Source organism: Manis javanica, chromosome 11 (assembly GCF_040802235.1).
Source record: "Manis javanica isolate MJ-LG chromosome 11, MJ_LKY, whole genome shotgun sequence".
In the NCBI taxonomy this organism is placed as follows: Eukaryota; Metazoa; Chordata; class Mammalia; order Pholidota; family Manidae; genus Manis; species Manis javanica.
In genome coordinates this window covers 31,538,100-31,552,120 of record NC_133166.1, presented here as the reverse complement: position 1 = coordinate 31,552,120, position 14,021 = coordinate 31,538,100, and the positions used below count along the sequence as shown (strand labels likewise).

General features: G+C 45.4%; 1 protein-coding gene across 8 annotated transcripts in view; it reads left to right on the top strand.

The window, feature by feature from the left end:
- The first annotated feature begins 320 nt into the window (after positions 1-320).
- The window catches only part of IRAG1 (inositol 1,4,5-triphosphate receptor associated 1), a 136,154-nt gene continuing 122,453 nt past the window's right edge, over positions 321-14,021 (top strand). For 2 of the 8 annotated variants that reach the window (XM_073216182.1, XM_073216181.1), the window contains exon 1: positions 321-668. In XM_073216182.1, the coding sequence (XP_073072283.1) occupies positions 602-668 (67 nt within the window). In that variant the 5' untranslated portion in view covers positions 321-601. Of the gene's footprint in view, positions 744-14,021 lie in introns of all 8 variants that reach the window. The other 6 variants (XM_073216190.1, XM_073216186.1, XM_073216184.1 and 3 more) reach the window with 6 other exon arrangements.

Genomic DNA, 14,021 nt, shown 5'->3' with positions numbered 1-14,021 from the left:
TTACTCCCATTTTAGACATGAGCAGACTAAAGCTCCCAGACAGGGCTCCAACAGTCCAAGGGGCTGTAGAGTGCAGGAGCAGGGACTGAGGACCCTGGGGCTGGCCCCAGCCCTGGGAAAGCTGAATCTCCCAGGCCCTTCTCTTTGGTAATCCCAAGAGTGTAAGGTAGGAGCAGCCCCAGCCTCCAAACCCCCAGGACAGGAAGTGTTCCCAGTTTCTCTGGGCCCTGGGCCAGGGTCTTGTCCAGGCTCACATGCTTGCTGGAGATTCCAGGCTGGGAGGCAGATCTGCAGAGTTCCCTTGGTCCCTGTCTGGCCAGGAGAGTGGCCAGTGGCATGGGCTGCCTATGGGCACTGCCCTCAGCCATATGGGGGCTCATGGGAGGGGCCCTGGGGGAGTTGCTGCCTGGCAGGCCCAGCCTGCTCTGAGCCCTGGGACGGGCCTGGTAGCTGCTCCTGCTGTTAGCCCTGGGCGGGCCAGAGGGGGCTCCCTCAGGAGCTCTGGGCTCTAAGTCCCAGCCCCTCTTGGAGGAGGCGGGCGGCTAAGGCTCAGCAACCAGAGGCTTCTCAGCTCTGAAGCCAGATGTAACATTGACCTTAAATGGTAAAAGCTCCCCAGAGTGAAGAGAGGCTGGCCAGAGGAGGAAAGGGGACTAATTCAGTTTTAGGTAAGTCATAGCTATATCCAAGAATAACCTGCCTCTTCAGCTGGAAAGCGGAGGGAACCCTTCTCCTCCTTAAAGGTACAGGGTGCTGGGATGGGGTGCTTGTTTTTAACTTTCTGGGGAGTTGGATTTGTTGGGTGGCATTTCAGCCGAGAATTTTTATTGTTGCTGTCATAATTTTTAAATATGAAGCGACTCTCGCCAGTCCTAACTTAACTAAATCATGTTCCTTTTGCTTGCTGTTAGAAAGCATGGACAGATTAGGGTGAAAGTGTGGATTCTAAGTGGAGATCCCTACCCCGAGAGTCCCTGTGGATCCCTTTGGGGCATCGGAGAGTCCCCAGATTATGCAAGCCCATCAGGCTGGGCTTCCCCTACACTGCTGCTCCCCCTGTCCCAGCCCTGCCATGTGCTTGCTTGTGCTTTTCTCTGCACACTCACCCCCTGCACCCCTAACCATGCCTCACCCCCCTCCTTGAACCCTGTGCTGGCCCAGCCCTGACTCCATCCTTGACCTTGCCCCTGTTTCTGTCTCTGCCCCTCCTGTCCTGTGTTCTGGTCACAGACATTGTTATCATCTCTGTGCCCATCTGTCCATTGCCAGCTTTGCCCCCTGTGCCCTTTCCCTGCTCTGTAGAGGGGCTGCATTTCTCCAGCCTGTGCCCTGAGACCTGTTCACCTCTGGAAGCTGCATGTCAAAGCTGTTACCAGACTGAGCAGCACTCGGGCCGGTGGAAGCCAGAGGCCAGCAGGGATCCAGCTGTCCTGCTCCCTCCTGCCCAGCAAATGGTTGCAAAAGCCTAGAGATGCTCTGCAGTTTGAGTAAACAGAGTGCAGGTCTAGGACCCCTGGCCAGCGCCCCTTCATCCCAGAGCTCTGCAGTTGCTGTTCTGTTAACAACTCTTCGGGCTGCTCTCTGGGGGGCCTGGAGGGGTGGGGAAGAAAAGTAGCCACAGGTTGTGTGAGCTGGGTCTTCTGCAGGAAAAAGGAAGCTTCCCAGGACTTAGGCTGGGAATGCTAGGGAGTCAGAACCTGCTAAGGGTTTCTGTAGTCCCCACCAGGGGGCAATGACATGCTGGTGAGACAGGTGGAGTTAATGCACCCCCCCCACCCCAACCATGCCTCAACACTTTTATCCAGAGGAAACTCAGGCTAAGGAACTTGCCACTTAAGGTCAGACCACTAAGAAAGAACATAGCTAGGTCTCAAACCCTAGTCTGTTTGATTTTAACTATAGGACTCCTGCCCTTTGACATGGCTGAGTGTGAGAGTATACTCCTGCCTTGAATAGTGTCATACGTGTGAGTGTGTGTGTGTGTGTGTGTGTGTGTGTGTGTGTGTGTGTGTGTTGGGGGTGGTTGCTTGTATTCACAGTTAATGTACCTTCCTCTATGCTTGGTAGTCAGTGGGACATTTCTACACACCATCTAAGATCATGTGGGAGGTATAATTGTGTGCTAATTGTTGCATGATCAATAATCATAAACACCTGGAAGAAAAAAAGCAAACACACAATTCTTACTAGGCATTGAACACTGTCCTAAGCATTTCCCATATATTAATTGAAGACTTCTACAACTCTTCAGGTCAGAGACTACTATTACTACCCTCATCTTGTAGATGGGGACATTTTAGCATCAAGAGGTCACACGACTGGTAAGAGGTGGTGCTGGCATTTGAGCCCAGGCAGCCCATCTCTGGAGGCTCTGCTTTTAAGCGCCAGGCTCTGTTCATTTCTGCTTGGTTTCATTTCCGAGAGGGCAGGAGGGGAAGCACTCACCCTCTTCCAGCACCCCTCCTGAGGTTCTACGTGTGATTTCATGTGCTCTTGTCAGCAATGCTATGAGGGATGTCTATTTACTTCAATTTTACAGGCGAGGACAGTAGAACTAGGGGATGTTAGATGACTTGTTCGAGGTTACCTGGCCACCAAGTGACAGAGCAGAGGTTTTAGTGTCTTAGATGAGGATGGTTAGGGCCACGTAACACCTTCTTGAAAATGATTCCCAGGGGGCCTAATGAGCTCATAGTCTGACTGAGTGAGGGGTGCTTTGAGTCTCTGTGAGAGTTAGCTAGGTTCCCTGCCCGACGCACTGAACTACATGTATGGGTTCTCAGCTTCCCAAACAGTCCCTGCCTTTTTCCTCTAAGTCTTGGTAGAAAAGGTGAATGGGCATACTCTGCATGTCCAGCAGGAGTGGAGACTGAGCCCTGTAAGGGCAGAGACCTCTTCTCATTCTCCACTGTGTGTCTTGCACCCAGAATGATGCTGGGAGGGTATTAAATGCTCAGGATCAGTTTTTTTTTCTTATGAAGAAATGGACATAATGCACATAAAGTGTGTTCTGGTTAAACTGGGCCCTGGGTTTATTACGTATGTGTGCCTGATGATCAGATTCTTCTAGTCTGGCTTGAAAAGATGTAAAGAAAGTTTCCACTCCTTCCCACCCTGTTGGGTGGCCTCATGGAGCCACTGGGCTGCCCCTCAGCCATCCACTCTGTGGCTTGGCAGTCAGCAGAGGGATTCTGTTTGCGGACCCAGGAGGAGCAGAGGCCCAGATGGATGGGGAGGAGAGGTCTCAAGGCCCCCGGAATATGCCCCTGCTGCCTGATGAGCTCTTTGAGTCAGAGGGAGGGAGGTAGAGAAATGAATTCTTGTGTAGGAAATGTAAAAGGAAGGAGGAAAGAAAACTACTGTAAATTGTGTTGTTCCCTTGTGTCAGGATCTGTGCTAGAATGGTGATTTAATTTAATCCTCTGATAGAGATGAGGACACTTGTGGCCACAAAGAGGTGAAGTTATGTGCCCAAAGGCACACAGCTGTGGGCGGTGAGTGGGGATTCTAGCTCAGGCTACCTTGGTCCAAAGTGGGTGTTTACTGTTAGATGCCCCCTTCCTTTAGTTAGTAACTCAGGTTTTGGGGTCACCATTCAAATGATGGAAAAATCAAGAAAAGAGGGAGAGGGGATATTGTATTTGTCCCCTGGACCTTGGAGGCTGGACCCTGAGTTCAGGCGAGAGCCCAGAGCAGGCTCACTGGATAGGATGCAGGGGAAGCATGAGTCCTTGACCTGGTAATCCCTGCCTTATCCGTGAGGATCTTCTGCAGTGGAGAAGGAAGGCCGGTGACAGCCCGTCAGCCAGAGAGAAGACCTCTTTCCCAGTCAGCCGCAGATGCAGAAAACAGTTTGCAAAGTCTGGGCTTAATCAGTTCTGTTACTGTCTTCCTAGTACTTATGTATTTATCATTTTTACTCAAATTTTGTTTCTGGTAATAAAAGTAATGTATAGTCCTCACTAAAATTTCTTGGAAAATGTAGAAATGAGTATAAATAAGGAATTCAGACATAAATATAAAGAAATTTTAAAAAATTCTCCAGAGCCTTATCACTCAGAGATAAATATTGTTAATATTATGGCATGTTTCTTTCTTCATATTTCTCTATATTTTAGAAAACTAGGGTCTTACTACATGTGCTTTTTTAGTCTGCTCTAAAAAAATTTAAAGACCTTGTTTTGTTTTTTTTAGAGTAGTTTTAGGTTCATAGCAAAATTGAGATGAATTTAGGTTCAGAGCAAAGTTCTAAAAAATAGATATTTTCCATATACTCTCTGTCCTTCCATTTTCGACACGCCCCACCAAAGTGTATATCTGTTACAAATGATAAAACTACATTCACACATAATTACCACCAAAAGTCCATAGCTTACATTAAACTTCACTCTTGGTGTTACACATACTTGGGGTTTGGGCAAATGTACAATGTCATATATCCATCATTAGTACAGAGTAGTTCCAATGTCCTAAAAACCCTCTCTGATCTTTTTACTGTCTTCATAGTTTTGCTTTTCCAGAATGTCATACAGTTGGAATCAAATGGTATGTAGCCTTTTCAGACTGGCTTCTTTCACTTGTAGTATGCATTTAAGTTTTCCCAATGTCTTTTCACAGCTTAACAGCTCATTTCTTTTTAGCACTAATAATATTCTATTGTCTAGATGTGCTACAGTTTTTTTTACCCATCCATTCACCTACTGAAGGGCATGTTGATTTGCTTTTTTTATCTGAACATTCTATCACAATTTTTTCCATGTCATTAAAGATACTTTGAAACATGATTCTTCAATGGTTGTATGATCTACAATAATTTTAGTGTACAACAGTTTAATCATTGTTCCTTTTGTTGGACATTTACAAATGTGGTTTTTCTTTGGTGATTTTATCAGTGGTACACATGTTTTGGTTTTTCCATACCTTTATGGCATTTGGAAACTCAGTGCTCAGAGGTGGGCTTGTGATCCAAAGTGTGGGCTTGTTTTGCAATATAATAATTAGTGGGGTGCTGATTCTGCCCTAAACTCATGCGCTCACATCCTGAGAATGTTACTACCTTTTAAGTTCTTTTCCGCCTTTCATTTGAAGGAGGGCCTCCAGCTGAGCTAGCCCGGGAGTGGGTGCTGCAGGCCTTTCAGTCTGAAGGCCAGAAGTCCAAGGACAATCAGGACAAGTTGTTCACCTGGTTTGAGCCAGGTGTGCCTTCAACATCTTTTGGACACTTGCTTGTCTCCCTTCTTGACAAAATAAGAGCAAGTGGTAGGCCTGGAGCCTTTGTCAGGCAATAGCTAGAATTTTACATGTTTTATTCCATTTATTTTTATAACTCCTCTCTATTCATGATGTAAGGGGGACAGATTTTTCAATTTACAGTGGGGATAAAATTCCCGTTTTAATCACTGTGACAAGGGTAGCAGAAGATGACTGCCCCCTCAGTGTGTGCCAGGTGCCGCACCTCAGGGGGTCTCACAGCAACAAATGGAATAGTACTGCTATTAACCCTGTTACACAGGTGAGGAAACAGGCACAGAGAGAGAAAGGATTTGTCCAACAATGCAAGGCTGGTAAATGGCAGGGCCATAATTTGGGGCTCATTTCTTTAATTTGGGCAAATTAAAGAAAATTAACTCAGTAAATGTACAGATGGCAAAAAATGTAAGGGTGGTGTACAGGTGACCCAAGTTTAGGAAACACTGGCTTGGAGGAAATTGGGGTTCTGTGAGTAGGGGTACCCATGAGTACAGGATGTGGGAAAAGCTGAGCCACCCTGGCAAAACCAGGGGAAAGCTAGGAACCTGTGGGCTGGCCAGAGACCCTGACAGAGAGGAGAGCACACACTGCTCACAGCGGGGCTGTGGGGCGGGGGTGCAGTGTTGAGGGCATGGTGGCCACTCCAGGAAGGGACGCACAAAGGCTGCAGGGCATTGTGCTACTGACAGGCTAACCAAGAGGGTGTTCCCAGGGAGTCCAAGGTTCCTGGTTCACCAGAAGGTGAGAAAAGGCCTGAAGACACCCTTGACTTTTCTCATAATATGGATGTGGTCCAAAGAGCACTGGCCCCCAAGTTAGAAAGTGGGCTCAGCATTGACAACTCTTCCCTAATTATCACAGAAGGAGATGGTGCTTCTGCTAGAGGCTGCACCAGCCCTGGTGGAAAGTGTGGGCCCTGGAGTGACTGTGCGGTTCCACTACTGACCAGCTGCACCTAATCTCTCCAAGCCTCAGCTTCCTTTCCTGTCAAGTGGAGATAATGATGGTGCCCACTTTGCAAGGTTAAATCCCTTAGCCCAGTGTCTGTTCTTAGCAACCAGTAAACATTAGCTATTATTATTTGAGCTTCTGTGTGTTTCCCTTCAGACAGTCCATTGAGAAGACTTCTGTACTGGGTGTGAGGCTCTGACTGCTCATAATTCTGGGTACCATTTTAACCTCTGTTGATGCCCCCAAGCAGAGTGGCAGACTTACTTTCTAGATGGTTGACCATGGGTACCTGGTGGGGTATTTAAGAAGGCCCATTAAAAAACATCTCCTTCCTTCATTTAAGTTCTAAGGCTTGCTGAGGAGTCAGTCTTATAACACTCCATGCCTGATAAAGCTAGTATTAGAGAGTGTGGTTTATGTTGCTCATCAAGTAGGCTTTCTAATATTGAATTAAGCAGACTTACCCCCCAGCCCTGTGTGGTGCCCCCCAGGCCCCTTTAAATCTTAGAGCACGAGGAGCTGAGAGAATGTTTTCCCTGTAGGCAGCTCATTCCCAAGAGAAAGGGCTGAGTCAGTCAAGTCTCAGAACTCACCATCAGACAGCCATTCCCCTCGGGGGTAACCAGGAACCTCACACTTGGGACTCCTTCCTAACAGAAGGAAACAATCATGTATGAGAAGTGTTATTCTCCTAACAGTACTGCAGTGAGGGCCTGGCCCAAGCCCTCTTGCAAAGCTGGTCTCTCCAGTGATGTATGCCTGGGAGATATGCTATGTTCTAGTGAGAGACAGTGAGGACTGGAGCTCGGGGGGCTGCTGCATGGTCCCACAAAGGCAGGCACCCCAGCTCCCCTCTTTGCTGCCTGATGGAACCTCACCCTTTTCCTCCCTTAGATGCCTGGTGGGCACATGTTTGAGGAAGAATCATTCCATGGAAAAAGCAAGAATCCAGCTAGAAACATCTGGTGGGAATTTTTTTCATGGAAGTTCCATGTAGGCAGCTCCAGCCAGGGAACAAATGACTGCCTAACTCCTCCTTCCTTTGAGAAGAAAAGGGAGGGGAACTACCATTGCTTGAGCATGCTGTATGTGCTAGGCATTTATATATAATATCTCATTAAAGTCATACCATAGCTGTCAAAGAGATATATTTATGAATAACTGACACAGGGAGGTTGGACCCCTTATTCAAGACTACCAACTAGTAACTAGCAAGTGGAGAATGGGGAGTCAAATAAAAAACCACCAGACCCCCAATCCACAGCAATTTCCATGTCTGTGGCTTATGTACCTGGGCCCAGGGCAGAGTCTGTATCCAGCCCTTGTTTCTGCTCCTGTAGTTTGAACCCAGGAGGCCCCAGCTGCTTAGAGAAGTAGCTCTGAGCTTTTGGGCAGGAGTCTGGGGCAACTGCTCCACTAGGCCTGCTCTACTTTGCCTCTCATTTGTCTTCTTCCTCAGTGTGACCATCTTTATTACGTCTCGTAATCTTGCCAGTGAACAAGCTCCTTCCTCTGTTTAGTAGGAAAATACAAGTCTAGAATCGTAGGTTTTCTATTGGCAGAAATGTTCTATCTTACTGTGAGTCTTGAGTCCCTCTCTGTGACTCAGCAAGGCTTTGCCCTGAAAGTTCATAGACATTGCCATAGTGCCCAGTCTGCCTCAGAGGCAGTACAGAGTAGGTGGGACCTCAGATCCTCAAATCAAGTGACTTGAATTCAAGTCCCAGCGCTGTGACTTACTGTGTGGCCTTGGACAAATGATCTAACCTCTTCTGTCTTACTTTCCTTACCTATAAAATAAGGGGAGGCTGGTGATCATAATAATAGGACTGCTAAAAGAGTTATTATGAAGATGAAATGGACTGCTGTAGCTAAAGTAACTATGTGTGTGTAAGTATAAATAATTATGTAATATTATGTAATATAAGTAATTATATGTGTATAATCAAACCCATATTCAAGCCCAGATTACCACTGAGCACATGGAACTCCTCTATTGTAGCCCCCAAATGGTCAGGTTTTTCAAAAGGCTCTCTTGTGATATATTCTACCTGTGTGCAGACTGGTTCCCTAGTAGAAAGAATGTAATATCCTCCTTGGCATCTTACCTAAGACATCTTTCCTGTTTCCCCTTTGGGGTCCAATTGGTCCCTAGTATAGGCTGGAAAGTAATGATGGTGAGGCTGAGTACTGTCAAGAAGAACTTAGATGGATGGATGCCAAGAGGACTCCATAAGGAGTATCATCTTGAGGATATTCCAGGGTCTGGGCTTATCCCTAAGCCTGGTCAGTGGCCTGGAGCTGACTGTGCACAAGGAAACTGACTTAGGATAACCAAACTCACAAGAGACTGAAGTATATAATCCTGAATGTCTGTATCTAATGCATGGTGAGAGATAACCCTTTCCAGTGACCAAAATGCCTGGGAGATGGAGATTTTGTTTGGATGATGGAAAGTTCGGAGCTGTATTTCTCCCAGGTCATAATGTGGCCTGATAGTTATCTCTGCCTACAACAGGGAGACTTTTGCAGAGCACAGAAGGGGTCTCTCCCCTGGGAACTTAGGTAAGCACACATTTTGCTTTGGAATCCTCTTTGTCTTTTGTAGAAAGATGGGGTTTGCTGGAAGATAATTCAGAGAATCAAAGGAAGGAGTAGACAGCTAGGCCTCAGGAAGACATTCCCCAGGGCAGTGCCAATGTGTTCTCTAGAGCTGTCTTCTCGAGGGCAAAGGTTTGTTAATGGTTCATCTCATCAATTAAAAAAAAATTAGCATGTACCTCCAATTTATATGTATCTCTTTATTTTAAATCTTATTTATGAATTACTGTATTAATAGGCCAGTTATTTTATAAAACATATAAAAATAGAAATTTTTAAAGGCTGAGTAAGATGAAAATATTTGAAAATTATGCTCTTTTTTTAACAGTGCCACCAGCTTTTTTTGTTTTCCTTAGAAGAATACTGGTTAGTGAGAGAAATGTGATTAATTATGCCTCATTATGTTTTAAAATCTCAGCTTTGGCTAACCCTGGACTTTAATGACTGCCATGGCTAAATGAGACACTCTACCAATCAGTCTCTCAGCAAGGAACCAAATCCAACTCAATCAGCTCAAAAAGAGACTTTGGACAGAGACTGAAAGCCACTGGAGCCTGGTCAAGCTCACTGTGTCCTTGAGCAGTGGTCTTCAGGTCTTGTGGTCCACTTGTTTCACCTGACAAGAGCAAGAGTAATAATAATAATAATGTACTTACTATCATTTCTATAACAACTATCATTTATGGAGCACCAGCTATACACTGTGTTATGTGCTTTCCATACATCATCTCATATTTTTACAACACCCTGTGACTTAGGTAATAATATTTCCATTGTACTGATGAGAATATTAAGGCTTTCTGAGGTTCATTAGTTAACTCAGGATTACAGAGTGGAAAAATGGAAAAGTCAAGGCTAGGTTGCCCTGGGTGCAAAGTGCATATAGCCTGTCACACTTGGAGCTATCAGGCCAGGAGAATGAAGAGGCTGGGCCAGTAAGATTTCAAAAAAAGGTTAGATCATTATGGGTTCAGAGAAGGGAATCAAGATAGAACCATGGCAAGTATGAGCAGGTTCATGATAGATACCGAATGAGTGAATGAATGAATGAACCCCCCCAGGTTTGAGGACTGAGAAAGTCTTCCAGTACCATCCCTGGTGCCGAAGTGAAGACAGCCTTCAAGCAGTGGTCCCAGGTTCTAGGCTTGGCTCTGAGCAAATCTCCTCTCCCTTCCAAGGTCTTGGTTTCTGTTCACCCTGCAAGGCCCAGTGATTCGCCCAAGCAGTTGCATGACTGAGGCCATCCCAGAGCAAAGACTGTGTCAGACACTTGGTGACAAGGAGGGTTGCAGGTATGTTAGAAAAGTCAGCTATTATTGTTTATTTTCTAAAAGCCTGTGAAGTGCCTTTAGGGACAGGACAGTCAGAACTGGCATCTGGCTAAAGTAAATGGAAGGCTATGTTTTTAAGAAAGCATTTACTGCTGAAAGGAATGCCCATTCATTTTCTTTTCTGTAACAAGGCATTTGACTCATGCTTTGAGCATTTGCTGTTCAGATCAGAGATGATGGTCTTGTGTTTGTTGATAACAAAAGCAGTCCCTGGAGCCTGGTCCCTCATCCCTCGCACTACAGCGCCAGCTGCTCCCAGCTCTGCAGCTCTGGGAGCAGGTGGATGTGTCCTATTGGGTAGGGGAGGGGACAAAAGACTGGATTTCAGTCCCTTGGAAGAGATGAACCTCACCATCACTAGGAGCTGGGGCGTCTCCGGGAGGCATTGGGTACCCACCCCCAGAGACCCTGAAGTGAAGGAGATCTGGAGAGCTTGAGGAGACCCAGGAAAAAGGCCTGTGCAGCTAACTGCCATCTGCACAGCACATTCTCAGACTGAATCTCACTTAATCCTCCAGGACTGTGGAGCCAGGTGTCTGTGTAGCCTTTCAGGAATTCCTTGGGCTTCACAGTTTCAGTGCTACAGGTAGTGGTGGACCACCACCACCCCTCCCCTGCCCCAAGGGCAGCTGTAGGATTTTTCTGGGCTTCAGGCACTTTTCCCTTCAGAAGCAGCCCCTTCCAGAAGAAATTTATTGTGTAACTGTTGTTGTAAAGATGAATATGTTAATTTACCTATTAAAACATTTCCTTTGACCTTAAAGTTTACTTTTTTTTCTTCTGATTTTAAAAGAAATTAAAACATTTTCATAGGCACTAGACACTGTTCCTGCTGGACTTCATGGAGAAGTTGGCCCTGCCCATCACCTTACTATTCGGAGCATGGATAGCCTAGGGACCAGAGGCATCAATATTGCTGGGGAGCTTGTTAGAAATGCAGACCCCTGAGTGCTGCCTCAGAACTCCTGAGTCAGAATCTGCTGTTTAACAAGACCCCTAGGTGATCTGCGTGCACATTACAGTCTGAGACATGCTGCCTGCCTCCCTGTCCCATGGTCCTACTGGGGATATCTGAGTCACAGGTCACTGTTACCTCAAATTAAAGCAAGAAGCTTAATAACAGAAAATCCTATAGGGAAGATATATCTGGCATTAAATGGCTATCTAAATGCCAAGAATTTCTGGATGGCCCTGTCTGCCAAAGCCATTCTCCTCTCTTACCCAATTAATGCTTTTCCTCCACCCAGTGGAGAAGTGAGGGGGCCATTTTCTTCTGAGCTGGTTCTTTTTGTTTTTCTATAAGCTAAAGCTTTTCTTTTCTCCAGACCCAACTCAGCAGAGGGAAAGACGGATGTAGGAGGTATGGCTCTCAGTCCCGCAACCCAGAGGGTGAGGTGACACACAGTCTCCTGGCCAGGGCTAGTCGCATGGCCCCAGCCAACTGCAAAGAGGCTGGGAAGTGCAGAGGAGCACAGGAATATTCAGGGAGTGCTAAGCACCTCTGCCATGGGCAGAGAATCAGGAGTGAGGCCAGTAACAGCTCCTGCAGAGCCTGAGACTTCCCAGAGGTGAGAAATTAAGGATCTGTTCTATGGGCAACAGGAAACTGAGCTGGCAGAGAAGTCCTAGAAGAGCTGGGAGAGTTAACAGGCAAAAGCACCAAGGTCTCACTTCTCCACCAAGGAGGAGGGGAGCACCCATTGGGCAACAGAGGAGAACAGTTTTGGCAGCCAGGATCATCCAGGAACTCTTGCTTAATGCTGGATGTATCATCCAGGTAGGATTTTCTGTTCTAGAACTTGCTACCAGATGGAAGCAAGCATCCCGACTTGCATTAGACGTAAGGTGGCAAGATGTACACTCACAGCCACCGAAATTTGGGGCTGCAGCAGCTACTGTTGATTAACCTAGTTTGTTACCCAAGCACCCTTGTCACAGGCACCCTCTCCTGCTCCCCGAAAGGGGAACCTGCTTACCCCCATTACCACTGCTGTCCTCTCCCTGCTGCTAACACTCTTGGTGCCATGTCCCTGGGTCAGAGGCTTAGTACCTCCTATGGAATAGTGAAGGAAACTCGAGATCTCCCTGGAAAATGAATACGTCAGGTGTAGACTCTAGGTCTTCTGATGTTTATGTGCCTGTGAGGGAAAAAATGAAGTTGAAGTAGACGGAGGCCTTCACAGCCATCAAGGTTAGAAAGGGCCATTCCTAGGGGACCAGCATTGTCTTTTAATAGACTGCGTGCCATTTGGCCTGAGAGTTTTAAAAACTGACTGCTGCTGTCCTAAGGTGGGGCTGCCAGGTGCTGCTCCTGAGAGAATTTGGGAAATCCTTTTTTTGTGTGTGTGTGTGTAACTTGATTATTTTATAAACTGTCCCTGACATGTCAGTGGCAACTCATATGGTATCACAGTGCAGAGGTGAATGAGGCTTTGATTTGGCTGATTCATGGTTTTGTAACATAAGGTTTTGACCACTTGGAATACATTGGCTCACAGAGTGGTATAAATCTTACAAACATGACATATTTCATTGTACAATGCCAGAATAAATCACTACTAATCTTATTAAGAAGGTCTTCACTTATTACAAAAATATCAAGTTCATGTGGAGAATGTATTTCTATGTTCTAATTTCAAAATTCCAATTCTGACTTAAAGCTCAAATTTTATCATGAGCAGCTCATTTTATTTTATTTTTTTGAGAGGGCATCTCTCATATTTATTGATCAAATGGTTGTTAACAGTTAAAAACAATAAAATTCTGTACAGGGGACTCAATGCACAGTCATTAATCCACCCCAAGCCTAATTCTCATCAGTTTCGGATCTTCTGAAGCACAACAAACAAGTTCTTACATGGTGAACAAGTTCTTACATAGTGAATAAGTTCTAACATGGTGAATAGTACAAGGGCAGTTGTCACAGAAACTGTCGGTTTTGATCACGCATTATGAACTATAAACAATCAGGTCAAATATGAATATTCGTTTGATTTTTATACTTGATTTATATATGAATGGGAAACCCTTTTTTACAAGGCTCAGGAAGAAGTCATAATGCATCAAGTCTCTTCACCCACTGAGTCTCAGCCTTCTCATCTGGAAATGGACAGGGTAGTATCTGCCTTGTAGTATTGCTGTGAAATAGCTTAGACAATGGGATGTTCTAAATAACAAGAGGTTAATATTTAAAACTAGAAATACCCTATAAAGATTGCCATCAGAAGACAATAATAATGATGAAATAGCTCCCTTCTAAAAAGCCAATGGACCCTCCAAGGTGAAGTCAGGCAAGCAGACCCAGGATGTTGGTAAGGATTGAAGATGGCAAGTATAGGAGACTGCCCACTAAACAGAATTACTATATGACTTAGCCATTCCACTCCTAGGTGTATACCCAAGAGAACTGAAAACAGGTGTTCAAACAAAAACTTGTACAATAAAGTTTATAGCAGCACTATTCATAATAGCCAAAAGGTGAAAACAACCCAATGTCCATCAACTGGTGAGTGGACAAATACAATGTGATATATCCATACAATAGAATATTACTCAGTCGTGAGAAGAAATGAAATATTGATGCATGATACAACATGGATGAAGTTTGAGAACATTATGCTAAGTGAAAGCCAGACACAAAGACCTCATTTGTATGATCCTGTTTACATGAAATATCCAGAACAAGGCAAATCCATAGAGACAGAAAGCAAATTAGTGTCCAGGCTTGTGGGGAGGGGAGGAATGGGAAATGACTGTTTAATGGGTCTAAGGTTTCCATTCCAGGTCATAAAAATGTTCAGGAACTAGGTAGTGGTGATAGGTGTGTGACATTGTGAATGTACTTAATGCCACTGAACTGTAAATTTTAAAATGGTTAAAATTGTAAAT